General features: G+C 55.8%; 1 protein-coding gene across 2 annotated transcripts in view; it reads left to right on the forward strand.

The window, feature by feature from the left end:
- The window catches only part of PTPRN2 (protein tyrosine phosphatase receptor type N2), a 419,388-nt gene that overhangs the window by 193,053 nt on the left and 205,984 nt on the right, over positions 1 to 20,351 (forward strand). For both annotated transcript variants that reach the window (XM_074315027.1, XM_074315029.1), the window contains exon 11: positions 3,676 to 3,755. In XM_074315027.1, coding sequence (XP_074171128.1) covers positions 3,676 to 3,755 — 80 coding nt within the window. The remainder of the gene's footprint in view (positions 1 to 3,675; positions 3,756 to 20,351) is intronic.

Below are 20,351 nucleotides of genomic sequence, written 5' to 3' on the forward strand. Positions count from 1 at the left end.
CCGGAAGTGTGGAAGGCCCACAGCTGGACGGTGCTGCGGGGACTCACTATGCTCACGCCTGCCCTGGTCATGGTCCAGGGGGCTGCAACAGCAGATGTGCAGACAGGCCTGCCCCCACCCCGCCTGCTCGTTCATGGCTGGGGGGCAAGACCCACGTGCTGTGTGCTAGGTGATGTCTTCAGTGATGGGTGCTGTGGCCTCAGAGGGCGGGCGCCAAGTCGTTTCTGTGCAAATCTGCATCCCTGTGAGCAGAACAGAAGGGGGGTGGTTTGCACAGTGTGTTGCAGACACATATGTGCAAGTGCTTTATGGCTGACGGCCACACAGTGGAAATTACAACATCAGCAGAGGCCAACAGTGGGCTGAGGCATCTGTCAGCGTCCAGGGACCACTCGCGGGCCGTGAGGCAGGATGGCACTTGTGTGGCAGTCATGGCAGCCTTCCTCCCACGCTGCCATCCTGGAGACCGGCCAGCGAGATGGGAGAAGCAGCCTGTGAGGTCTCCCCGGTGGAGCCTCTGGCTTCGTCTCCTGACGCTGTGGTCGCTGTGCCTGTGCCAAGCAGGTAGTATTTTCCCAGCACAGCAAGGTGGCCTCTGGTCCCCGGCTGGGCTGTGGGGCCCTCGGAAGGAACAGCTCTCACCGCAGGGCCTCAGGGCTCCCACAAATCCACTGTCCCGGCCCACTGTTTGCAGACAACACCATGCTCGGAAGCACTGGTGTTTCTCGCAGTTGAAAGACAAATAGACTTCACATTAATTAGCTCCAAAGATCATAAAGCAAAAACAGGAAGAAAACGAGTCTCATGTTGCCCCCGCTGAGAACTGCCTTCTGTGGCGGTTGTCTGTTCCCTTTACAGGGTGTTGCCGCTGTGCTGGGTTGAGTCACCCCTTGGGGCACTCTTGCAAATGTTTTATCAACTTAACCCTCATTTACTTGGGGGTCTGGCGCTCTGGGACTGGGTGCACACGCTGCAGCCCCTGCCTGGGGCCCAGCTGTGGCCATTGAGAAGCTCGTCCTGGAGCATCTGCTTCCGGAAGCCCGCAGTGGACATTTTGCCTCTCGGGCCGCTGGTGCTGGGCCGGCAGGACTGGCCGTGCTTTGTGAAAGGGCGGCAGGGCCTCTGAGTGGTGGGGACACGTGCGGAGCTTTCTAGGACGAGGTCTGTGGCCTCTGCTCAGCCTCTGCAAACCTGGCCTCACTTCGTCTTGTCTTGGGACGCTGCTCATCGGTCAGCAGTGCCACCACTGGGCATTGGCTTCATACAGCAACTGGCCGTGGGACAGCCAGGCCTCCAGGACCAGGGCACGCCTCCCCTGTTACGGCGGTGTAAACTGAGGCCTAGAGACTACAGGGCTTGGCAGAGGTGACAGAATGGTGACACCTCGGTACAAACACTTTCACGCCATCGCACATTGAAACAGGAGTGGTGGGTGTTGGGACAGAGCATGTCATGGTCACGTGGACTGAGGCTGTGCGGTGGGTCGGGTCGCTCACCGTCCTGTGACCCTGAGAGACAGCGCCTGCCTGGGCCAGGGCTCGGCGCATCACCCGTGCAGGAGTCTGTGGGTGTCGATGACAGTGAAGCAGACCCTCGGGAGTACTTCCCAAACACCAGGCGCCTTCTAAGGGTGTCACATGTGTCCCTAACTGGCAAAGCAGTGACACGCAGCATCCTGAAAGGAAGACCAGCCATTGTGTTCCATGGATCCCTGCACTGGTCGCAGGTGTGGGGTGGCAGGCGTTGGGTGGTCGTGCCCATGACACTGATGCGTGAGGGCCCTGCATCTAACAGGCCAGGAGTGTGTGGTCGTGAGAGACAACTTTCGGCACCGAGGAAAGATCGAAGCTCAGGGAATGTGGTTTAGAAAGTACGTGTCAACCTGAGATCCTGTTGGTAAGAGCTGTCATTCGTGCTGTCCCGGTGGCAGGTGAGGGCTGCTCGTGACCTTGAGGCCTTTCCTGGATTCCAGAAGACAGCTGTACTCAGATGTCATCCACCCTGAGTGAGGCACTAGCGGGGGACATGGCATGCCCTCAGAGAGCCTACCGTCTATAAAAGAATTCCCGTGCCCCTCAAGCGCTAACTGTCAGGTGATTGCTGTGCTTGCTGGGACAGCTTAGCGACACAGAGGGGCTGCCATGGTCGCAGTGCTTGTAGGGAGTTTGACCGAGTGGGGCTTTGAGAGAGTCCAGTTCTCACAGTGAGGGGGCACAGCAGGGTGGCAGGAAAGTCGGCTGTGTGAATGCACACAGGCAGAAATGGCCTTCGCTTCAGGCCCAGGAGAAGCCCAGGTCATTTGAATGGTAGGAGCGGGAGGGACGAGGTTTGATGGCGTCACTTCAGACGCAAGGGCCTGCAGAGCCTACGTGGTGTGAGCAGAGTGAGGGGCACTGCTCAAGGGTCAGCGAAGCAGCGGTCCCCAGGCGGGACACGAAGACACGGGAGGTGGCTGCCAGGACATGAGCTGGTAGGGAGTTTCAGCAGAACTCGGTGGCTGTGGGCAGAGACGTCTCGGGAAGGACCGTGAGTGAGACCGTCCTGCTGCACACACTGGACACTGGCAGCGGCCGACCACGAGCGGACGCTAAGCTGTCTCCACAGAACTGCCCCAGCGATGGCGCTAGGATGCTCAGTGCGCTGTCTTACGGTGGCACCACGCTGCCCTCTCAGAGGGCCGTGAGCCAAAACTGCCGTGAGGACTCGGCCCGAGGCTGAGACCAAGCTGTCACGAGTGGAGATGACCTCTGAATGCTCAAGAACTCTCGAGGTTCAGAGGAGGAAGACCAAGCAGCAGGAGCCTGGCCTCGGATGGATGAGCTTTGGGAAGGAGGGGAGGCAAGAGACGAGATCAAAAGAGGTGGCAGAGTTTTGACACGGTGACTTTTCCCCACTGGTGTGTCTGCTGCTTTTGAGACAGTCCAGAGTCAATGTCTCCCACCTAAAGCCGGTCCTTTCCTCAGGCTGTGTCCTTGGGAGGAACTCTCCTGGAGACGGTGTATAAGTCGGTCGTTCCGTCTGCAGCTGTGGTCTGTGGACGGGTCCAGCGGGGTCCATGGACCCTGAAGTCCTGCTCCATTTGGAGCTGGCTGTGCGTGTAATACAGTTTCTAAAGTGCATGAGGTCTGTGGAAGAATCAGCCTATTAGCGATGTGTTTTCAGAGTCATGGTCAATGGAGTATTTAAAAAGCCTTGAAAATCCTGCTCTTTCCTGGCACTTGTCTTACAGCGGATGATTCTTAACAACTTTGATACGTTTTTAAATGGTTCCTGTCGAGACTTTAAAAACACCAGTCTCCTTCCTTTCCGCTTCTGAGTCATTCTGCTCCCTTGGGAACTAAATATAAAATCTGTTTCCATAACAGTTTTTTCGTTTGCAAGAACGTCTGCTCGTTATTGTTGGGCTGTTGGGGTAGATTGGAATTTTTTATAACAGCTCCATCGTTTGTGTTTCAGAGCAAAGCTTGTCAACAGAATGACTGGGAAATGGGAACAGAGTCACATCATCATGAACACGATCACACGTGGGGCGAGTGGTGGCCCTGGGTGCGTGTGTCCTGCGAGTGTGTCAGTGTTCACACGCTTGTTCTGTGAGCGTGTTGGCGCTGTGCACACACTTGCGGGAAGCGGCGCCGTGTGCTGAGCTGACCCTGAATGCCCTTCTGTCTCTTCCAGGGTTCTGGGACCAGCAGTGACATTCAAAGTGAGCGCCAATGTCCACAACGTGACAACTGCGGATGTGGTGAAGGCAGCAGGTAAGGCGTTCCGGTGCAGCCGCGCACACACACACACATGTGCACGCACACAGACATGCACATGGTCACGCATATGCACACACAATACACGCATGCACTCACGTGCACACACAGACATGCACATGGCCACACATATTCTCACATGCATGCACATACGTGCACACACACACAGTCACACATGTGCACATACATACACACATGCGCATACAGACATGCACACGGTCACACATATGCACGCACATGCACACACACACATGCGCACCCGCACACACACACACACACACACACACACACACACACACAGCCCAGGCAGGGGGTGGAAAGCACAGTCCCCCCGGTACCCCAGAATTGGTGGGGAGACAGTGAAGCAGTAGTGGGGTCAGTTAACATGCCTGGGCCTGGCCGTTGCTGTGAAACGTGGCCAGGCTTCGGGTAGACATTGGCCACACCGCTCTCTGTGAGGTCAGGAGGCTGGTGTGTGGGAGGCAGTGACCGGTGCCTGCGGAGACCGGTGTGGACGGAAGAAACGCGGTTTCAGTCCTGGATTTCCATGTTGTAGCCACAGTATGGGGGTCACTTCTGCCCATCGCCCCTGAGACAGCGCAGAGCGGAGGGCTCAGGACACACGAGTGACTTGCTTGTAGCTTCACGTTCGATGCCCGTCTCCCGGTCAGTCCCACACACACTGCGGACCTACTGAGTGGTCCTGGGTTCGGGACTGGCGTTTGCCACAGTGAAAACACAAAGCCCGACCGACTGGGGTCTCAGCGAACAGAAGTGCTGGAGGCAGTTTGCGTTGTCCTCGGCTCTAATGTCTGCTTTGGCTGACTAAAGCCTTTTGTGAAATGTCTGTGCAATCTTCGCGCCTCGTGGGAAAGCGCAGTGAGCGTCAGAACTGTTTGATGATGTGCAGCGCTTCGGCACGACGCAGTGGTGAGGCTTTCTCAGCATGTCGCCGTTGGTAGATGTGGCTGGATGTGCACTGACCCGACAGCAGAGCCCACGCTGAGCTTTAGCCAGGGCTGTTCTTGCGAACGTATGAATGGGTTTTAGTGAAATTTGCATCTCTGTTTCAAATGCAAAACGCAGCAAACTATTTTGCTCGGTGTAGGGACTGGAATATTTGGTTCTCGTTAACCGTGATGTCACTTATTGAAACCCTCTAAACCTTGTCTCTTTATCCGTTGCTGGTAAACAAGTGGAAAAGTAGCTGCTGTGTGCCGTGAATGTGGAAACGGCTGGGCTCTCTGTTTCGTTGCTGTTGGATTTTACTATCAGGGTGTCTTGGTGCTCTCACTGACCTTTGTGTGCTGGAAGTGGTGATCTGGGGCCAAATATTTTTGGTTAAAGAAGAATTCATTGCAAGATTGCTATGCTCCGGAAACTTACAAATCTAAGCTTCGTGGAGAGCGGCTTCCCCCAGGCCTCATTTCACTGTCGTGTTTCTCCATGAGACGGAGCTCGGCGTCCTGGGAACAGAGGCCAGCACACGGCACTGCAGACGCCCCCCCCGCAGGTGTGATTCTGTGTCAGGGGCTTAGCCCCTCATGTCCATTGGCCCGTCCTCCCCTCACCGTCCATTCATTGCCCAGCTCCTCCACATGAGTGACCAGTGAGTACACAGGCCAAACGAGCCACCAGCGTTTGTGCAGACACACGCTCACCGTTTGTTCCACAACTGCCTGTTCACCCAGTACCTGCAGCAGAACTTTCAGAGCTGGGTTTGCTGGAACTCAGGGTGCTGTGGGAGGACGAAAATGGGAGCAAGTGTCCTTATCCTTTTTAATTATGACAACATACTCACTGACAGTGGCCTTGCGTCATTTTTGTTGCTTTCCGGGGAAAATGAGGTCAGTTACTTGAAATCTCATTTCTTGGTCATTGTAGCTCCGTACTAAAGTGCTTCCAGGGAGAAATTACACGTGAAGTACATGTTTGAGTGACACACCAGCACATCCATGTTAACTGCCATCTAAGTGCAGGACAGCGTGTTTTCTGCTTGTTGTAGGAGTAAAAAATTGGTAACGTAGACAGTTAAAAATGAGTTCTTTTGTGTTTTGAATAATTTTACCATGTTATGAATGTGCCTGAGGCTGTACAGGAAAAGGGCTATGAAAAGTAAGTTTGTCATCAGGACCTTATCTTTGGGCAGGAGATAGCCCTGTGCTGTGACACGTGGCCACATCTGCCTGGCGACAGTGTCTGGTGCCACAAAGAGAGGTGACCTTGCTGAGCAGTGTCCACGAGAGAGGTCGACTTACATGTTAACGAGGGAGAATTTTGAATCAAAAGGAGTCTTTTTGTGGCTTCTCACTTTAAAAGATGACGCGAGCTTTTACTCTGTTCTGCAGCTTAGCTGATGTCCCTGTGGGGCAGAGCCTGCTGGGACCGGCCGTGGGGGTGGCCTGTGCATGTCACCAGCACACACGGAACAGAGCGTCCTGTTGAAATGCTGCGGGTGTCATGTGTGGCCTGCCAGTCTGACTCTGCACGTGGTTCCCTCGGGCCTTAATAATACCACGCTGTTGACACCTCTCTTGTCATTAGTGACACAACCCTGCTGATGGAATGTGGGTGTTTCTTTGGCTATTTTCATACAAAATGATACAAAACGTAATGAACAGGCGCACGGCTGTACCACATTGCTCCCCACCAAACACCAGGGGGTGAGCTCAGCGCCGCTGTGGCTGCTTTCCATGCTTCAGGATCCCTTGTCCCACCAGGTGACTCTTTGCTGGGAACTCTGCCTAATTCATGAATTGGGTGTGAACGTGAAGAGGAAGTGGGCATGGCACCCGGAGGCATTTGCTGTGTTGCCAAGTACACGGAAATAATGGGTTAGTTACCCTTAATCCCTGCAGCCATGGCATCTAGTCAAACAGGGTGGGACAGAAAACCCCTTTTTTTCTCTTCTTTTCCTTGGTAGTTTGTTCTGAAGCAGTATATTTCTGCTCAATCTTTGCAGCTCTGCTTTCGGAGAAGGTGTGGCTAATCATCTTTTAGCAATGTGATGGGGTACGGCACGGCATAACGCAATGTGGCACAATAAGTGTTACTTAATGCTATGCGACATACGTGCATTATGTAATGTGATGTGTCACATGAAATAAACGTTATGTGATAAGTAAGTATTATGTAATGGGTAATAAATACAACGTAGCATAGCATGATATAATATGACACAGTGCGATACAATGTAACAGTGTAGTACAATGGAATGTACTGTGTTAGACTGTAGAGTATAATGCAATTGATATACTGTAACACCCATCAGGAAATGTCAAGTGTCCCGAAGAGAGACCAGGCAGGCATGGGAGCTGAGCAGGACGGGTCAGAGGAAGTGTCATTGGACGGGTGGTTGGACAAGGCCCTGGGGTGGCCTCATGCCCACTGGGCATGAGGGAGCAGCCGTGTGGAGCTGGGAAGGAGTGAGGAAGTAGGGGCACATGCTTGGCACGTCCTGAAACACCAGGAGGCCTGTGTGACCGGAGCCTGGTGTGTTTCTGGGGCGAGTGACCGGAGACCAGCCCTGCAGGGCTGGGAGGGACTTGGCCTCTTTCCCTCGGGGGGTGAGGAGCCTTGGAGGGTCTGAGCAGGAGGGCTAGCACCGCAGGGCCCCTCTGGCTGCCGCACGGAGAACGCACCGTGGGCTCAGCGTGGACTGGGACGTGGCCTGCGCTGGCACTTGAGAATGCTGTCCCATGTGGGAGGAGGGTCTCACCCCGTGAGAGGGACCCGCCCCGCCCCTGTCTTGCAGCCAGGGACCACGCAGCCACTGGGGTTGGAGATGGGACAAGCACTGCCGCTGGAAGGGGCCCTCCCAGGTCTGGAGCAGGCTGGCAAGAAGGAGGGAGGGCTGCGCTGCCCGAGAGCACGCTGATGGCTGCAGCTCAAGATTTGACGGGTGATGAGGAAAGGTGGGGCGCTGCACCCACTGCTGCTTTCTAAACAGCCAGGTAATTACTGCTGGCATTTTGACAAGTGTTTGCTGGAGTAGAGGTCAGAGCTGTCAGTGCAGAAGACCTAAGCGCCTTGCCCAGCTGCAGGAGACTCTGGTAGCCGTGTTTTTGTAATTAGACTCGAAAGAGCCAGATTTCTTCCTGGCTTCACCTGGCACATAAGTGAGTGAGTGCTATGAAGTGGTTCCGCTTGTCACCGTCTGCAGGGTTACCTGTGTGGAAATACCCGACTGGCGTCCAGGGTGAGGTGAAGGTGGTGGGTAGAGTACAGGCTACGATACATGTCATTCCACATTTGCTGTTCCATGTTCATTCCCACACAAAGGCGGCCTACGGATTAAAAATATCTTTTTCTGAGGAACACAGTCTTACTTGCAAATGAGCAAGTGGGTGGGGACCCATCTGCTGTGGTGGCACATGCCCCCCTGACTGCGTCCGAGTCCTACTGCATAATTGTGTCCAGAGTGAGGGGATCAAGGGGGCCCTGAGGCCAGGACCTGCGTGGCCTCAGGCTGCCACCCAGCGTCCACTGGGAACGTGGTCAGCTGTCAGCGTACGCCATGCAGGAACCAGACCAGAGCACCCCTACTCGGCCAGGATTTGGAGGAGTGGGTAAATATTCATAGACGTTCACTGAGACCCCTCAGTACTGAAACTGTGAAAGGAAAGACCCAGACTGTCTACGGGCAGGCCCAGTGCTTTGCGGGCATCTCGGCCGGGCCCAGGGTGTTTGTGGCAGGACCTGCCGGAAAGCGCAGTTGCTCTGTGCTCCCGGGACCCCCGCTTGCCTGTCCCGGCACGCACCACTGTGCTGTGGCTGTCTGGGTCCACTCCCCGTCCTTCCTCCGGCTCGCCCGGGCTCCCACCTGCTGTCCGCTGGCAGTAGATAGGAACCCAGAGCCCTGCCTGGCCACCTGCTGCTTCTAGCTGGGCCCGGACCCCCCTGTTTGGCAGGTGAGCCTCCTTTCTGCCCTGACGGGCTGCAGCGCTCTCAGCTGGATTGTGATCTGTGTGCTTTCTTACCTGCCCTGCAGGTAAAGCCCTTCCGTATTACTATTTTCGCACCACGCTGCCTGACATGCTAAATAAACTGTGCCAAGTCAGTCGGTGGGCTTCGTGCCTCTTGTGGAAGGTTGTCGAGTTCCAGCAAGCAGGCTCTGCGGGGGCACAGGCGTGTCTTATGGGGCCCAGTGCATGGATGTTGTCATTCGTCCCCTCGTGTGGCCCCCTGGTACAGGGTGAAGTGGGACGGACATGGGAGTCAGAGAGACGCCGACACCAGTCCTGGGCTGTGGGGTCCTGTGTTCAGATTCCTATCTCAGGTGTGTACACCGCTGTGTCAGTTCCGAGCTGTGGGAATTTGGGAGGCGACTTAACTTGCAGTCCCTGTCGGTAAGCTAAGGGAATGGCGCCGACGTCCAGGGTCACTGTGACGAGCACACGTGCACGTGAGACGCAGCAATAGCCTTGCACGCTGAGTGCACTCAGCATGAGCCAGCACAGCCGTGCTTTGTCCCACGGCACCTCCTCCTGTCCCCTAGGAGCTGACGACTTAGAGGAAGGGCCAGGGGTGCTGGGTCACTGACAGCTCCAATAGCCGTGCCAGGGAGCCCTTTCCCAAGAGCCCGCTCGGGTACCAGTGACTCACGTGGACTGTGTGCCGCCCGCTCACCTCTAAGGGGCATTGGATGGTGCCAACCCTCCCCTCGCCCCACAGGTGTGGCTGCTTTTGTCGTTTTTGTCAGTTCACGTTTGCTCCCGTGGAGATCAGTGGTAGGGTCCAGGACACGCTGCGGCCCCATTGCTACGTGAGCCAGATGCTTGAGCCCCGACAAGTGCAAGTTTGGAGTGAAGGGGCAGGTACTGGAAGAGGAGAGGTGGGCTTGGAGGGCGGGGTTCTCTCAGCTCTGAGAACTAACGACCAGCGTAATTTGTTCCACAAGATACACCTGCTCCTTCACGCGTGTCACATGCATTCAGCACGCACCAGACACTATTTCCGCTTGGGCCGTGTGCACACAGCTGCTACAGGTAGAAGCAGATACACAGGTCGGAGCAGGAAGACCTGAGCAGAACACTGCTGTTTGGGACAATAGGCTCCTGTGAGTTCACCCCCAAGGGAGGATTTGGGGTGAGTGTGGTCAGGGATGGCCTGGCCGGAGGTGACGGAGGGGCCCTGGGACCATGTGGGGGGCGGGCACTCAGCAGAGGGGTCAGGGAGTGGGGGCCCTGATGTGGGGGTCCCTGGCCGTCCTGGGGCTTTCCTGTGCATGAGGTCAGTAACCACTGGAGCACGTGATCTAAAATTTGTGGGCTTGGGGGGGGGGAGCTCCCAGTGGGCGGGGCCAGCAGAGGGAGGGGCGGACACCGGGAAATGAGTCCTTTCCGGCTTCCTTCCTGGTCTGGGACCTGCTGACCTGGGAATAAGAGGCTGTGGGCGCTCTGAGTCTGGATGTAGTTTGAAGATGTAACTGACTCGGCTGGTGGCTGGTGGGGCGATGGGATGTGGGTGCAGGAACGGGGAGGGTGTTTTCATTTGGCGTGGGACACGTCACACTTGGAATTAGACTTCCAGGTGAGGGCAGTCAAGTGTTTGGATCTGCAGCTGGTGACAGACGCCCCTGCAGGCACATTCCTGGGAGCTGGGACGCAAGGTCAGCCGTGTCCTTGTGTTCTGTGGTTGTCGAGTCCCCTGAGAACCGGCCGTTTCCCTCCCCCCTCCCCTCCCCAGGTCCCTCCCGCCTGCCCTCTGCACCTACTGAGTGAGTCCTGCCCTGTGCCAGGTGGTGCCGGGTGGTGTGGGGAGCAGTGAGCTGGGCAGAGGCACAGCAGCGTCTGGTGGAGAAGGGACTTGGAAGTGAGGGCTCAGTCAGTGCCCTGGCCCAGGAGAGCCGTGACATGGCAGAAAGGAAATGGGAAGCTTTCAACATGTCTGTCCCATTTCATGAGTGCCCTAAATGAGGTGTCTTCACTGAAAAGTATGTTTATAGCATTTTTATTTATGGGGAAATAAAAGTTTTGCCCTAACTACACCACCCTTTCCCGCCACCCGTCTAAATACACTGCAGACACCTGTGTCGAGAGCAATTACGGTCACCAGCAGCCACACGGACCGCTGTGCTGCCAGGCGTCGGGAGAGAAGCGTCAGGACAGGAGGGAAGTGGGGCCTATCTTCTCCTCTAGTTTAAGATTTTAATCCTTAATGACCACTGCTGTCCCCTGGAACCCTCCGAGTGTGCTGAGGGCGATGGCAAGGGACTGAGACTCTGAGGATTTTGTTCCTCTCTGGTCAGTGTGTGTGTGTGTGTGTGTGTGTGTACACGCATATCTATGTGCCTGTGTTTGTGTGTGCATGCATGTGTGTGTATATGTGTGCCCACGTGTGTGTGCGTGTGTGTCTGAGTATGCACAGTGGCCATCGGTTAACGGCTGCCACATGTGACTGCTGGCCTTCGAGGAGGTGCCTGGACTGCCCCCCTCCCTAAAAGTCCCTGGAAGTGCCTAACAAATTACAAACTCTGTCCCCACGTGTCTAGCTGGGAAGAGTCCAGAGGCTGCCACACAGGTAGGGTCAAGGGGACTGAGTGTGAATTAGGGTGTGACTCACATGCAGCCATCTTCTCTGAACCCTGTTTTCTCTGTCACGAAGGCACCAGCACCCCTCCCTGGGAGGCAGCGGGGCCTGCCCCCTCCACCCCCAACTGAGGGCTGACCGTTGTTCGCTTGGGGCAGGTGTCTGGGCCGGAGAGACGTGCTGACTCGGGGCTTCTGCTCGTCACACTGTGACGCTCCCGGGCTGTCCTGTGACCACCCTGGTTCCGGGTCTGAATCTCACGCCAGGGTGAGGGTGCTGACTGTGGAGCTGGCTCACTGCCGCCATGGGGACAGGGCAGCGTGCGGTGTCACTGGGCTCTGCGCTGCCTCCAGTGCCCACACAGTGTGTTCTGTGGCACCTCCTTCAGTTCAGGGGCCACTGTCATTTTGGATTGTGTCACTTCTCTTAAGCCATTAGTTTCCACTTTGCTTGTCATGAACTGCGGTGTCAGGCTCTTCCCCATTATTAGTCGTTCACACTCAGATGGTTTGTGTGGCGTTCGGCTCTGACACCTGCACAGATGAATGGACTGTCACTCAGGTTGTGTCACATCCTCCTGGCTTCTCACTGAGCAGTTTCAGGTGTGTCCGTGGCTGGCAGGTCGCGAGGAATAACCAACTCAGTATGGAAGGAAGTCCTGTCAGGCTTCCTCTGGGTCCACAGCCAAATGCTTATCAGAACCTCCCAAATCTGGGCCCGTTTGGCCGTCGCTGTTTGCATTCTGGCACCAGTGGCCTTCGTGTCCCCTGAAGGACTCGGCTTCGGGAGGGTTTGCTTAAAGGACCACCTGCCTGTAGGATGCTGGCCTGGAGGTCCGTGGCCTGTGGGAGACGTGGCTGGAACACGAGCTGCACTGGCTCCTGTTGAGGCCGTGGGATGCTGCCCTGTGGTCGTCCCGTTTCTCGGTGCTCTCGGTCGTTTGTGCACGTCAGTAAGGACAGAGGCGGGCGGGCAGCTGGGCTGGTTTTGTCCCTTTTCTGTGCTTGCGCTGCAGGCGATTGTCACCGGCCGCGACTCAGCAGCAGAATGGGAGAACTCTAGTTGGTTTATCTCATACTGATGTCTGATTTATCCCGTGGACCTGAGGACATGTCAGGCTGCCGTGAGGCTGCGAAAGAAACAGCTTATAAAGACTGAGCCTGAGTCCTTAATAAAGTGTGCTCGTAAAGCAACTCAGGAAACAAGCATTTTTGTTCAAACAAAATACCTTGAAAAGTCCTCTTCACTCTTTTTGAGCTTTCCTTCTGGACAAGGCTGACACAGCCTCTTTTCCATTCCATTCATCACCTTGGAAACCTTTCGGTTTCCCACGCATGTGAAGATGACGAATGTCACGCACCTGGCAGGTGTGCGTTGGCACCTCAGGGAGAGCGGCTTCACCGCCTGCTGTGTGTCGGGCCCCGACCCCTTAGTCAGGTGACTTATTTGGAACCAGGGCCTCTGCAGATGCGTCAGGTCTAGAGGCGGTCACACTGGCTTGGGGTGGGTCCGAATGCAGTGTGACTGGTGTCCCCATCAGGACAGGGAAATGCCCGTGCACGCCGACGCTGGGGAAGTGTTGCCTGCAGCACCAGGAGCGGAGGAGGCAGGGAGCAGCTTCCAAAGTTTGGGGAAGGAGCTGGTTCACCCCCTCGGGCCCTCATCCCCCCTCACAGAGCCCGGCCCTGAGCTGCCGTGGACCGGATGAGGGAACAAACCCTCTCGGTCTCAGTTGTCTTCCTGCCACAGGCATCAGGCCGCTGTTTCGTGTCTTCACTTAAGAAAACCTTGACCCATGAACCATTAAAAGAGGAGGTTCCGTAGCGGCTCAGAGGAGCTAATGAAGTGACAGCTGTCAGTTTCATTCAGTGCTTCCAATAAAAGGCCAAGTGGGCAGATTTTAACTAAGGCTTATAAACTTCCCTGGGAAATGGGACGAGCAGGAGAAGTGGACCGGGCAGAGTCCAGCTCCAACAGGTACTTCGTTCTGTGGAGAATTGACCCGAGAGGTGGCTGTTAGACACTAAATGTCCCCTAGGTGGCCCCAGGGACCCGTAAGGGGGTTTGAATGTTGGACCCAACCCTGGGAACATGGGAGGAATTCAGTTCTTTTGAACAAACGAACAGAAGAGTGACTTTTACAAAAATGGTTTTTGCAGCAGTTTCTGGGTACCTCACGAAGGATGAGTGAGCACCACTGTCCCCTGCCCTTGGGGTGTGGCACACATTCACCGTCCTCGTGCCTTCTGTCTGGTGATGAGACTGATGTCTTACCGCCTCAGACAAGAGTGTCGGCTGTTAGGATGTGATGGCTGTGATTTACAGCACATCTGTTAAGGCGATTCCCGGGTCTGGTGGGGGCAGGGCGACACCCATTTAGGTTGGGACTGGTGTGATGTGAGGGGGTTGACGAAGCATATGAAGGAGGGATGATGTTCCAGGCAGAGGGTCTGTGGCAGGTAGGACAGGGCAAGTTGGGCCACACGGGCGGGGTTGGGCGGTGGTCTTCCCCACAGGGCCCTCTGTCTGCCGGCCTCCATGGACGTGAGAAACCAGGGAGGGGCGTGGCCTGCAGGGCACAGAGCAGCAAGCAGGAGGTGACAGGAAGGAGGTGACACCGCCGACAGAACCTGGTGATGGGCCGGGCCGAGGGGGTGACAGTGAGGGGAAGTCCGAGCTCCCAGGCTCCCAGCTCTGTCAGCGTGGAGTCGGGGAAGGAGAAATAGATCCACCAGGTGGGGGAGAGGCAGGCAAGACTGCAGTGTCTGCAGAAGAGTCTGGTTTGGGGGAGGTCATGGTACCAGGGGGCATCCAGGGGGAGGGAGGTGTCAGGCCATTGGGGGGTACACAGTCCAGCCCCATGGCCCCGCTCGCTGTGGGGTCTCTCTTGGTCATTGGGTGCTGGAGAGCAAGACTCTTCTCCATGTCTCGCCCGGTGGCCACGTGGAAAAGCGTTCTGAACCGTCTGTCAGATAACTAACGCACCTCAGAAAATAATGTTTGTTAGACTGTGGATTTAGAGAGTTAGGTAGATGTGAGCCTCCCTTGGTCACCGAGTAAATGTCCCTTTCCTTTTCCATCTGCCTTTCTATCTGTCGGTTCCCTGGCAAAGGGACCCTACCCCTCGAGGGGGTGAGCACCTTTGCGTGAGGAAATCCTGCCGACCCCTCACTGGACATGGGCAGGTTCCTCCCTGGTTCTGAGGGCGTGGACCCATGTGTTTGCCAGGAAAAACCCCACGAGGATTGCCCTGAGAGCAGCTGTCACACGGCTTGGCATGTACGCCCCCTCATGCGAACCTCAGGTCTGAAGACCCCCTTTCAGCCAAATGCATCTGGAAAGGCGTCTTCTCTCTAGGGTTTAACTCTCTTCTACAGTACCTTTAAATGTTATTTAAATGAACAGAAACGTGTACGCAGCTTTCCAGAGCATGCCTATTACATTTAAGTGGTTTTCTTTTACCACATTAAGCAAACTCGATCCCTTTAACAGTTTATAATAAAACACACTAGGAAAATAGTCATTTCTCTTTAGAACTCCCCATATTGGATATAAAAAGCTGCAGTTGGTCCTGAGCATCTTTCTTCTCTGTTTTAAATAACCCCGTTTCCTCTTCTCAGCATCACTGTTTCCACACTAGTTACCAGCTGAGCTTTACCGCGAGGCCACCCCAGTGTCAGTGGCACAGTGAGGGCAGGTGGCAGCGCCTGTTACGCCGCAGGTTTGGCTGGAGGCCATCTGATCCACGGGTGCACCCGTCAGTTACGTGTGGTGCATCTGCCCCCATCGTGAGCATGTTGGTTTCCAGCCCCTCAGTGGCCTCACGCAGGGACCACGCTGTGTGAGGTTCTGCCCAGGCGGTCACGCCTCCCAGCCACAGGAGTCATTCTGGGTGAGTTTATGAAAACCACCCTCACTGACTTTAGTGGAGGTTGAAAGGATACCTCCCACCCCTGGCGATGGCAATGGGGACAGCAGAGCTTCTGTCTTCACAGGTGGTCAGTCGGGGGCTCAGAGTCAGCACAGCGGATCTGACAGAGCTTGTGGCTGTGGGAAGCTTGTGAAGGGAGAGGAAAGGCTGCAGGGTAGAGTCGGGCCTGGGCGGGAGGCCACAGCCTCTGTCCTTGGCTCAGCAGCTGGGGAAATGTGGCCTGGGAGGGGACAGGTGCACACAAAAGAGCGACCTGGGGCCTGTGCGGCCGGCTGTTCTCTCCACGGAGATCCAGGGGCACAACCCAGGGCGCCCACATGTGGCAAAGAAGTGACAACAGTTGCCCCATGAGGAAAGACTAAATGCTTCCCCAGGAGTCGGGACATTTCTGGTGCTGGATGGCTTAACCCAACTGCATATCATTCCATTATTTTGTGAATTTCCCCCAAATCACCCACAAAACCTGCAGTCCTTGCTTTTAGAGGAATCTACTTAAGCCTTTCCATCTTTCTGTATCTTTCACAATCTAATTTCCATACACACGTTTTTTGTTGTCTTGTGAAAGTCGAAACCCAGTGAACAAACGACTAGCACATCAGAGGCGGTCGCTTATGGTAAGAGATGCAGAGGACATTAGCACAGACTTCACAGAAAAACCCTCTGGTAGACGTCATCCCCATGTTAATTTAATCCTGCTGTCGAAGATAATACAATCTCTTTGAAACAGTCTCCACGTTAGTGCCCAGGGACCTTTTCTCGATCAGAGGGTGAATTTCCATCACCTGATGAGCTCATCTGATGTGACAGCTCGAATGCAGATGGGGAGTCTCCTGTCAATAGCTCCTCATCAGAGACAAAGAGAGACCAACGTCTGTATTCATTCCGTCCCCTCATGCATGAGCGACACCAGCTCGTCTTCCCTCTACCTGGCGGTCACTGCAAATATAAACTCCAGCTTTTGTGTTAGGAGCTGGCTCGGCCTGCAGAGCTGTTTCCAGAGCCTGGCAGCCTTGTCTGTTTAAGTTCAGGGTGTGTTTTGACATGTAAATTTACATGAGGCATATTTAATCAGTCACAATGATATGCTAATTGGATTCATCTGTGAACTGAATGAAAAACACATTTGAAGAAAAATGAAGTGAAGTTATTACCAGCTGAGACACTTTGTAATCAGCGCTTTGCGTCATGGAAATGTGAAAAGATAAAGGGGCCAGGTAGTTGCTGGGGGGAGCCTGGTGGCCCTGGTCCAGTTCAGCTGGTTTTGTAGCTTCAGGAAGAGGTTCGCGAGTGAAGGGCGCTGTCCTTGGTGCTGATCCCCAAGACACTTGGGGTACCTCCCCCCAGGGCCGTGGAATCCGTTATGGGGTGTGTGTGTGCGCGCGCTCACGTGTAGAAGTGGCGAGCAGAGGGAGCTATGTCTCCTTCCTTTCCTGTCCTCAGAGTCACACAACAGCTTAGGAACTGGGCTGTGACTAGGACTCAGATGAGGCAGTTTCCATTTCTCTGAGGAACAATAGCGCCGAGCTTGTGGTTTCCAGCAAGGCTAAGCCATGGGGAGTTGGGGGCTCGTGCTCTGGGCTGGGTGGGCTCCTCGCATGACTGGACACTGCTCTCCCCATCGGCCGCCACAAACACACCCCCTGGACACATCGGCAATGCTGCGGTTTGTCCGCTGTGCTCACCAGCTCCTCTGCTTTCCTACCCTTTAGTCAGAGACTGGCAAAGGAGAACAAACCACCCGGGGCTCCGCAGCGCTGTGGTAAGCCCAGGTGGCCGCCCACGGCATCCACTGTCCTCTGTGTCCCTGTTACTGCTCCTGCCATCAGCCCAGTTGGGTGCCCCCGCCCTCCCCTCCCCTCACACCTGACCAGGGTCTGCTCACCTGTGTTCTGTCTACTCAGCACCTTCACCCCAGTCTCCTGCGTGGCCCCCGTCTATCTTCCTGCAGGGCCACGTGGGTGCAAACGTTCAAGTTGCCCGTTTGGTCCCGAGGAAAGCAGGCCGTTTGTCAGTCTGCGTGTCGTCCTTACCCCACTCCAGCTCCTCTAGCAGACCTGCCCTCCACCCCTCACCCCTCTGCACACCCCCCCGCCACCTGCCATGTGCCTATGGCCCTGCAGTGCCACACCCCCCGTCCTGCTTCTGTGTCTCAATGGCTGTGTCTGGGGAGACGCCTCACTCCTTCCTGCAGTTCCTACAACTTGCCCTGGACGTGGTCATGCGTGGCTCTCACCTCCCTCCTGTGTTGGAAGCCGCCTGAGGGACAGGAGGCGAAGCGTGTGCGCTTGGCCCACTGCACTGCCACCGACACGTGTGGTGCTTGGCTTCTGCGTGGCCCTTCCTGACTCCGTGCCCGTGGCTCTTGCACTGCTACGCCTGCCTTCCGGGGCTGCTCCCTCGCCTGTGAGTGCTTGGGAAGTGGCTGCGTACACGGAGTGTGCTGTGTGGACGGGAGGCACTTGACAGACGCTCCGGGCCAGATGGCTTCACAGGGTCCCTGGTGTATCAGGCGGCCCCATCCCTGCTGGGGCGTCAGGTCTCCCCTGGTGTCAGCCTGATGGCCTGGCCCTCTACTCAGTCAGGAGTCACATTAAACATAAGCATCGATGGATTTAGGTGGACTTCTTAGCCAGTCAGAGAAACCGGCACGGAGCTGGGGTGCCTCAGGAGGGAGGCCCGGGGCTCAGCTCGTGACCGCACACAAGGCCTGTTGCCGAGATGGGGTCCCAGGGCTGACTCAGGAAATCCGTGTCAGAAGCACAGGCACCTGAGGTGGGCACTCCCTCCCTGCACGGACGCCTCATCGGGTAGCTTTGGCAGTCACAACGTCCCTCAGCTCTAGGTGCCACTGGTGCCCCATGTTCCATGGTGTCGGCTGGGGCCTTGTGCTATTACTGAGGGGGATGGTGTTGCCCACAGGCCACGTGGGAAAGTCAGGGTTCATGCTAGTTACCCAGAGGGCAGCACGTTGAAGAGGCAGCGCTGGCCTCTGGGACGAGGTTCTGCTCCTGGGTCTGTCGCTGGCTGGCTGTGCAGCTATCAGGGACTCGTTTGCCTCCCTATGCCTCAGGCCCAACTTGCAAAAGAGATGCTTGCTGAGTAATGTCTGCGCTCTGCTCCAGCTCAGATCTGGGGCTCAGCGGTCAGTCCTGCTGCACAGCCTCCTGCCTGCGCTGCTCTGCCTCTGGCATCTCGTCGTGGTGCCAGTATTTCACGTGCTGCCCAGACCAGCACAGCCGGGGCTTTGGGAGCGTGTTACCTGGACAGGCAGGATCCTTAGCACTGAGAACTGAAGAATTGGAGCTCAATGGATGCAACCGTCTTTCCAGTTCACTTCTTTCATAAAAGACTTTTTCCAGCCATCTGGGGCCTCCTGGCACAGGGTCCAGCTTCATGTTAAGTAATTCTCACTCGTGACTCAGTGCTTTTGCTGGAAGCAGGCGCCTGGGTGTTTCCCCAGAAGCTGGATGTCGGCCTTCAGTGCTCTCCACGTACAGCCCTGATCCACCCAGGTGCGTAGGGAGCGGAGCGCGTGTGTGCATTCAGCACCACAGGCTCAGTGGACAGCACTTTGTGTCTCATGCAGGGACAAATGCTTAAAAAATGACCCAGCAGTGATTAGCCGTGTAACTCTCAGGTGTCCTAGGGAAGGAGACATCGCTCGGGCTTGGGCCATGCTTCGTTGTTGATGACCTTTCCCACCCATCAAGCTTCCCCTGGCGTCACCCCCGAGACACTCCTCAGAGCTTCATGGTCATGGCACCGAGCCCCTGGTGGCCAGTGGCAGGAGGGGTCTCCGAGCAGCAGTGAAGCTGGAAGCCGGGGCTGTGGCATCACCCCGATGCCATTGCCAGGCTAGTCGCCCGTGGTCCTCAGGAGCAGCCGTGAGCTCAACCCCTCCTTCCCCGTTGCCGCCTCCCTGCTGGGCCGGGGGTCAGTGACCCAGAGTCCCGAGCTGCTGCTCAGCCCACGGCTCCTCCTCACTGGTCTTCTTGCCACCGGCTGGGGCTGCCCTTCCTGAGCTTCGAACAGCCGTTCTCTTCAAGGCTCCAAAACATCCCTTTTGAGTACGAACAGGAAAGACATTAGAATGATGCTTTAAAAAGATTTCTGCAGAGGTGAGGAGTCTGAGGGAGAGGGGACTGGGCTCCTGCAGGGATGAAATGGACATGGAGTGCTGTCGCCCCAGCCTCTCGTCCCTCCCCTCCGGGCGACCAGCTCTCCCTTCCCTCCCCCACCCCTCCCATGACCTGCTCCCTAGAAACACCCGCTAACATCACTCTGGTTCTCTCTGTTCTCCATCAGTTCTCCATCAAATCAAAGCTGCTTTGGCCCTTTCATGGGTTGTTGGTTTACAAAACCATGTAACTCAGATAAAGTTATTTTACATTTTCTGATCTTAAGCACCCCACAGGTTGCTTTGAGGGTTAATGAATTTTGTGAAAACCGTGTGTGCTGTGACGTACTATGAAAATGTAAGATATGATTGTGCCGATCAGCCTGTCGTTGCCTCTGGTGTTGACCTGTTTCTTCATTCCCTGCGCACTCCACTGTGTCTGGTGGGGTGGTCTGCGTAGTTTGGTGTTCTACAAATGTTTTCAGTGACGATACATTGATCTCGTACGTTTTACGGAATTGTTCAATATGGGCCACGCATGTGGGCTTTTCTGTGGCACCATGTGGGCAGCCCACTGTCTGCCTCACAGGCAGGGTCCGTCCGGAGGCAGCAGTGGCTCTTTCCTGAACTGACCCCAGCTGCAGGATGGTTTGCTTGTTTGGGGCCCCGGAATTTAGGACAAAGGCTTTTGGGCAGGTTTGTCAATGTCATCCTTCCCTCCCTGGGACCCTGCTCCTGGTCTCTGCACTGCAGAAGGCCTTGGAGGCGCGGTCAGGCCCTTCTGTCCTGGTGGCGTCTGCTGCCCAAATGGCTGTCCTGCCGCGTGGCGTCGCTGCACGGGACATGGCTTCACTGATGACTATTTGTTGAAAAATGTCTCATCCCTTTCATGTCAGGCACCAGAGAGGTGGTCCTATGCCAGCCCCAGTCCCAGGTGGCTGGTCAGTGGGACTGGACACTTGCACGCAGGGCACCTCTGACATCACAGGGACGACTGCCATCTTGTCTGCAGAAG

This window comes from Rhinolophus sinicus, linkage group LG11, assembly GCF_036562045.2.
Source record: "Rhinolophus sinicus isolate RSC01 linkage group LG11, ASM3656204v1, whole genome shotgun sequence".
NCBI lineage: Eukaryota > Metazoa > Chordata > Mammalia > Chiroptera > Rhinolophidae > Rhinolophus > Rhinolophus sinicus.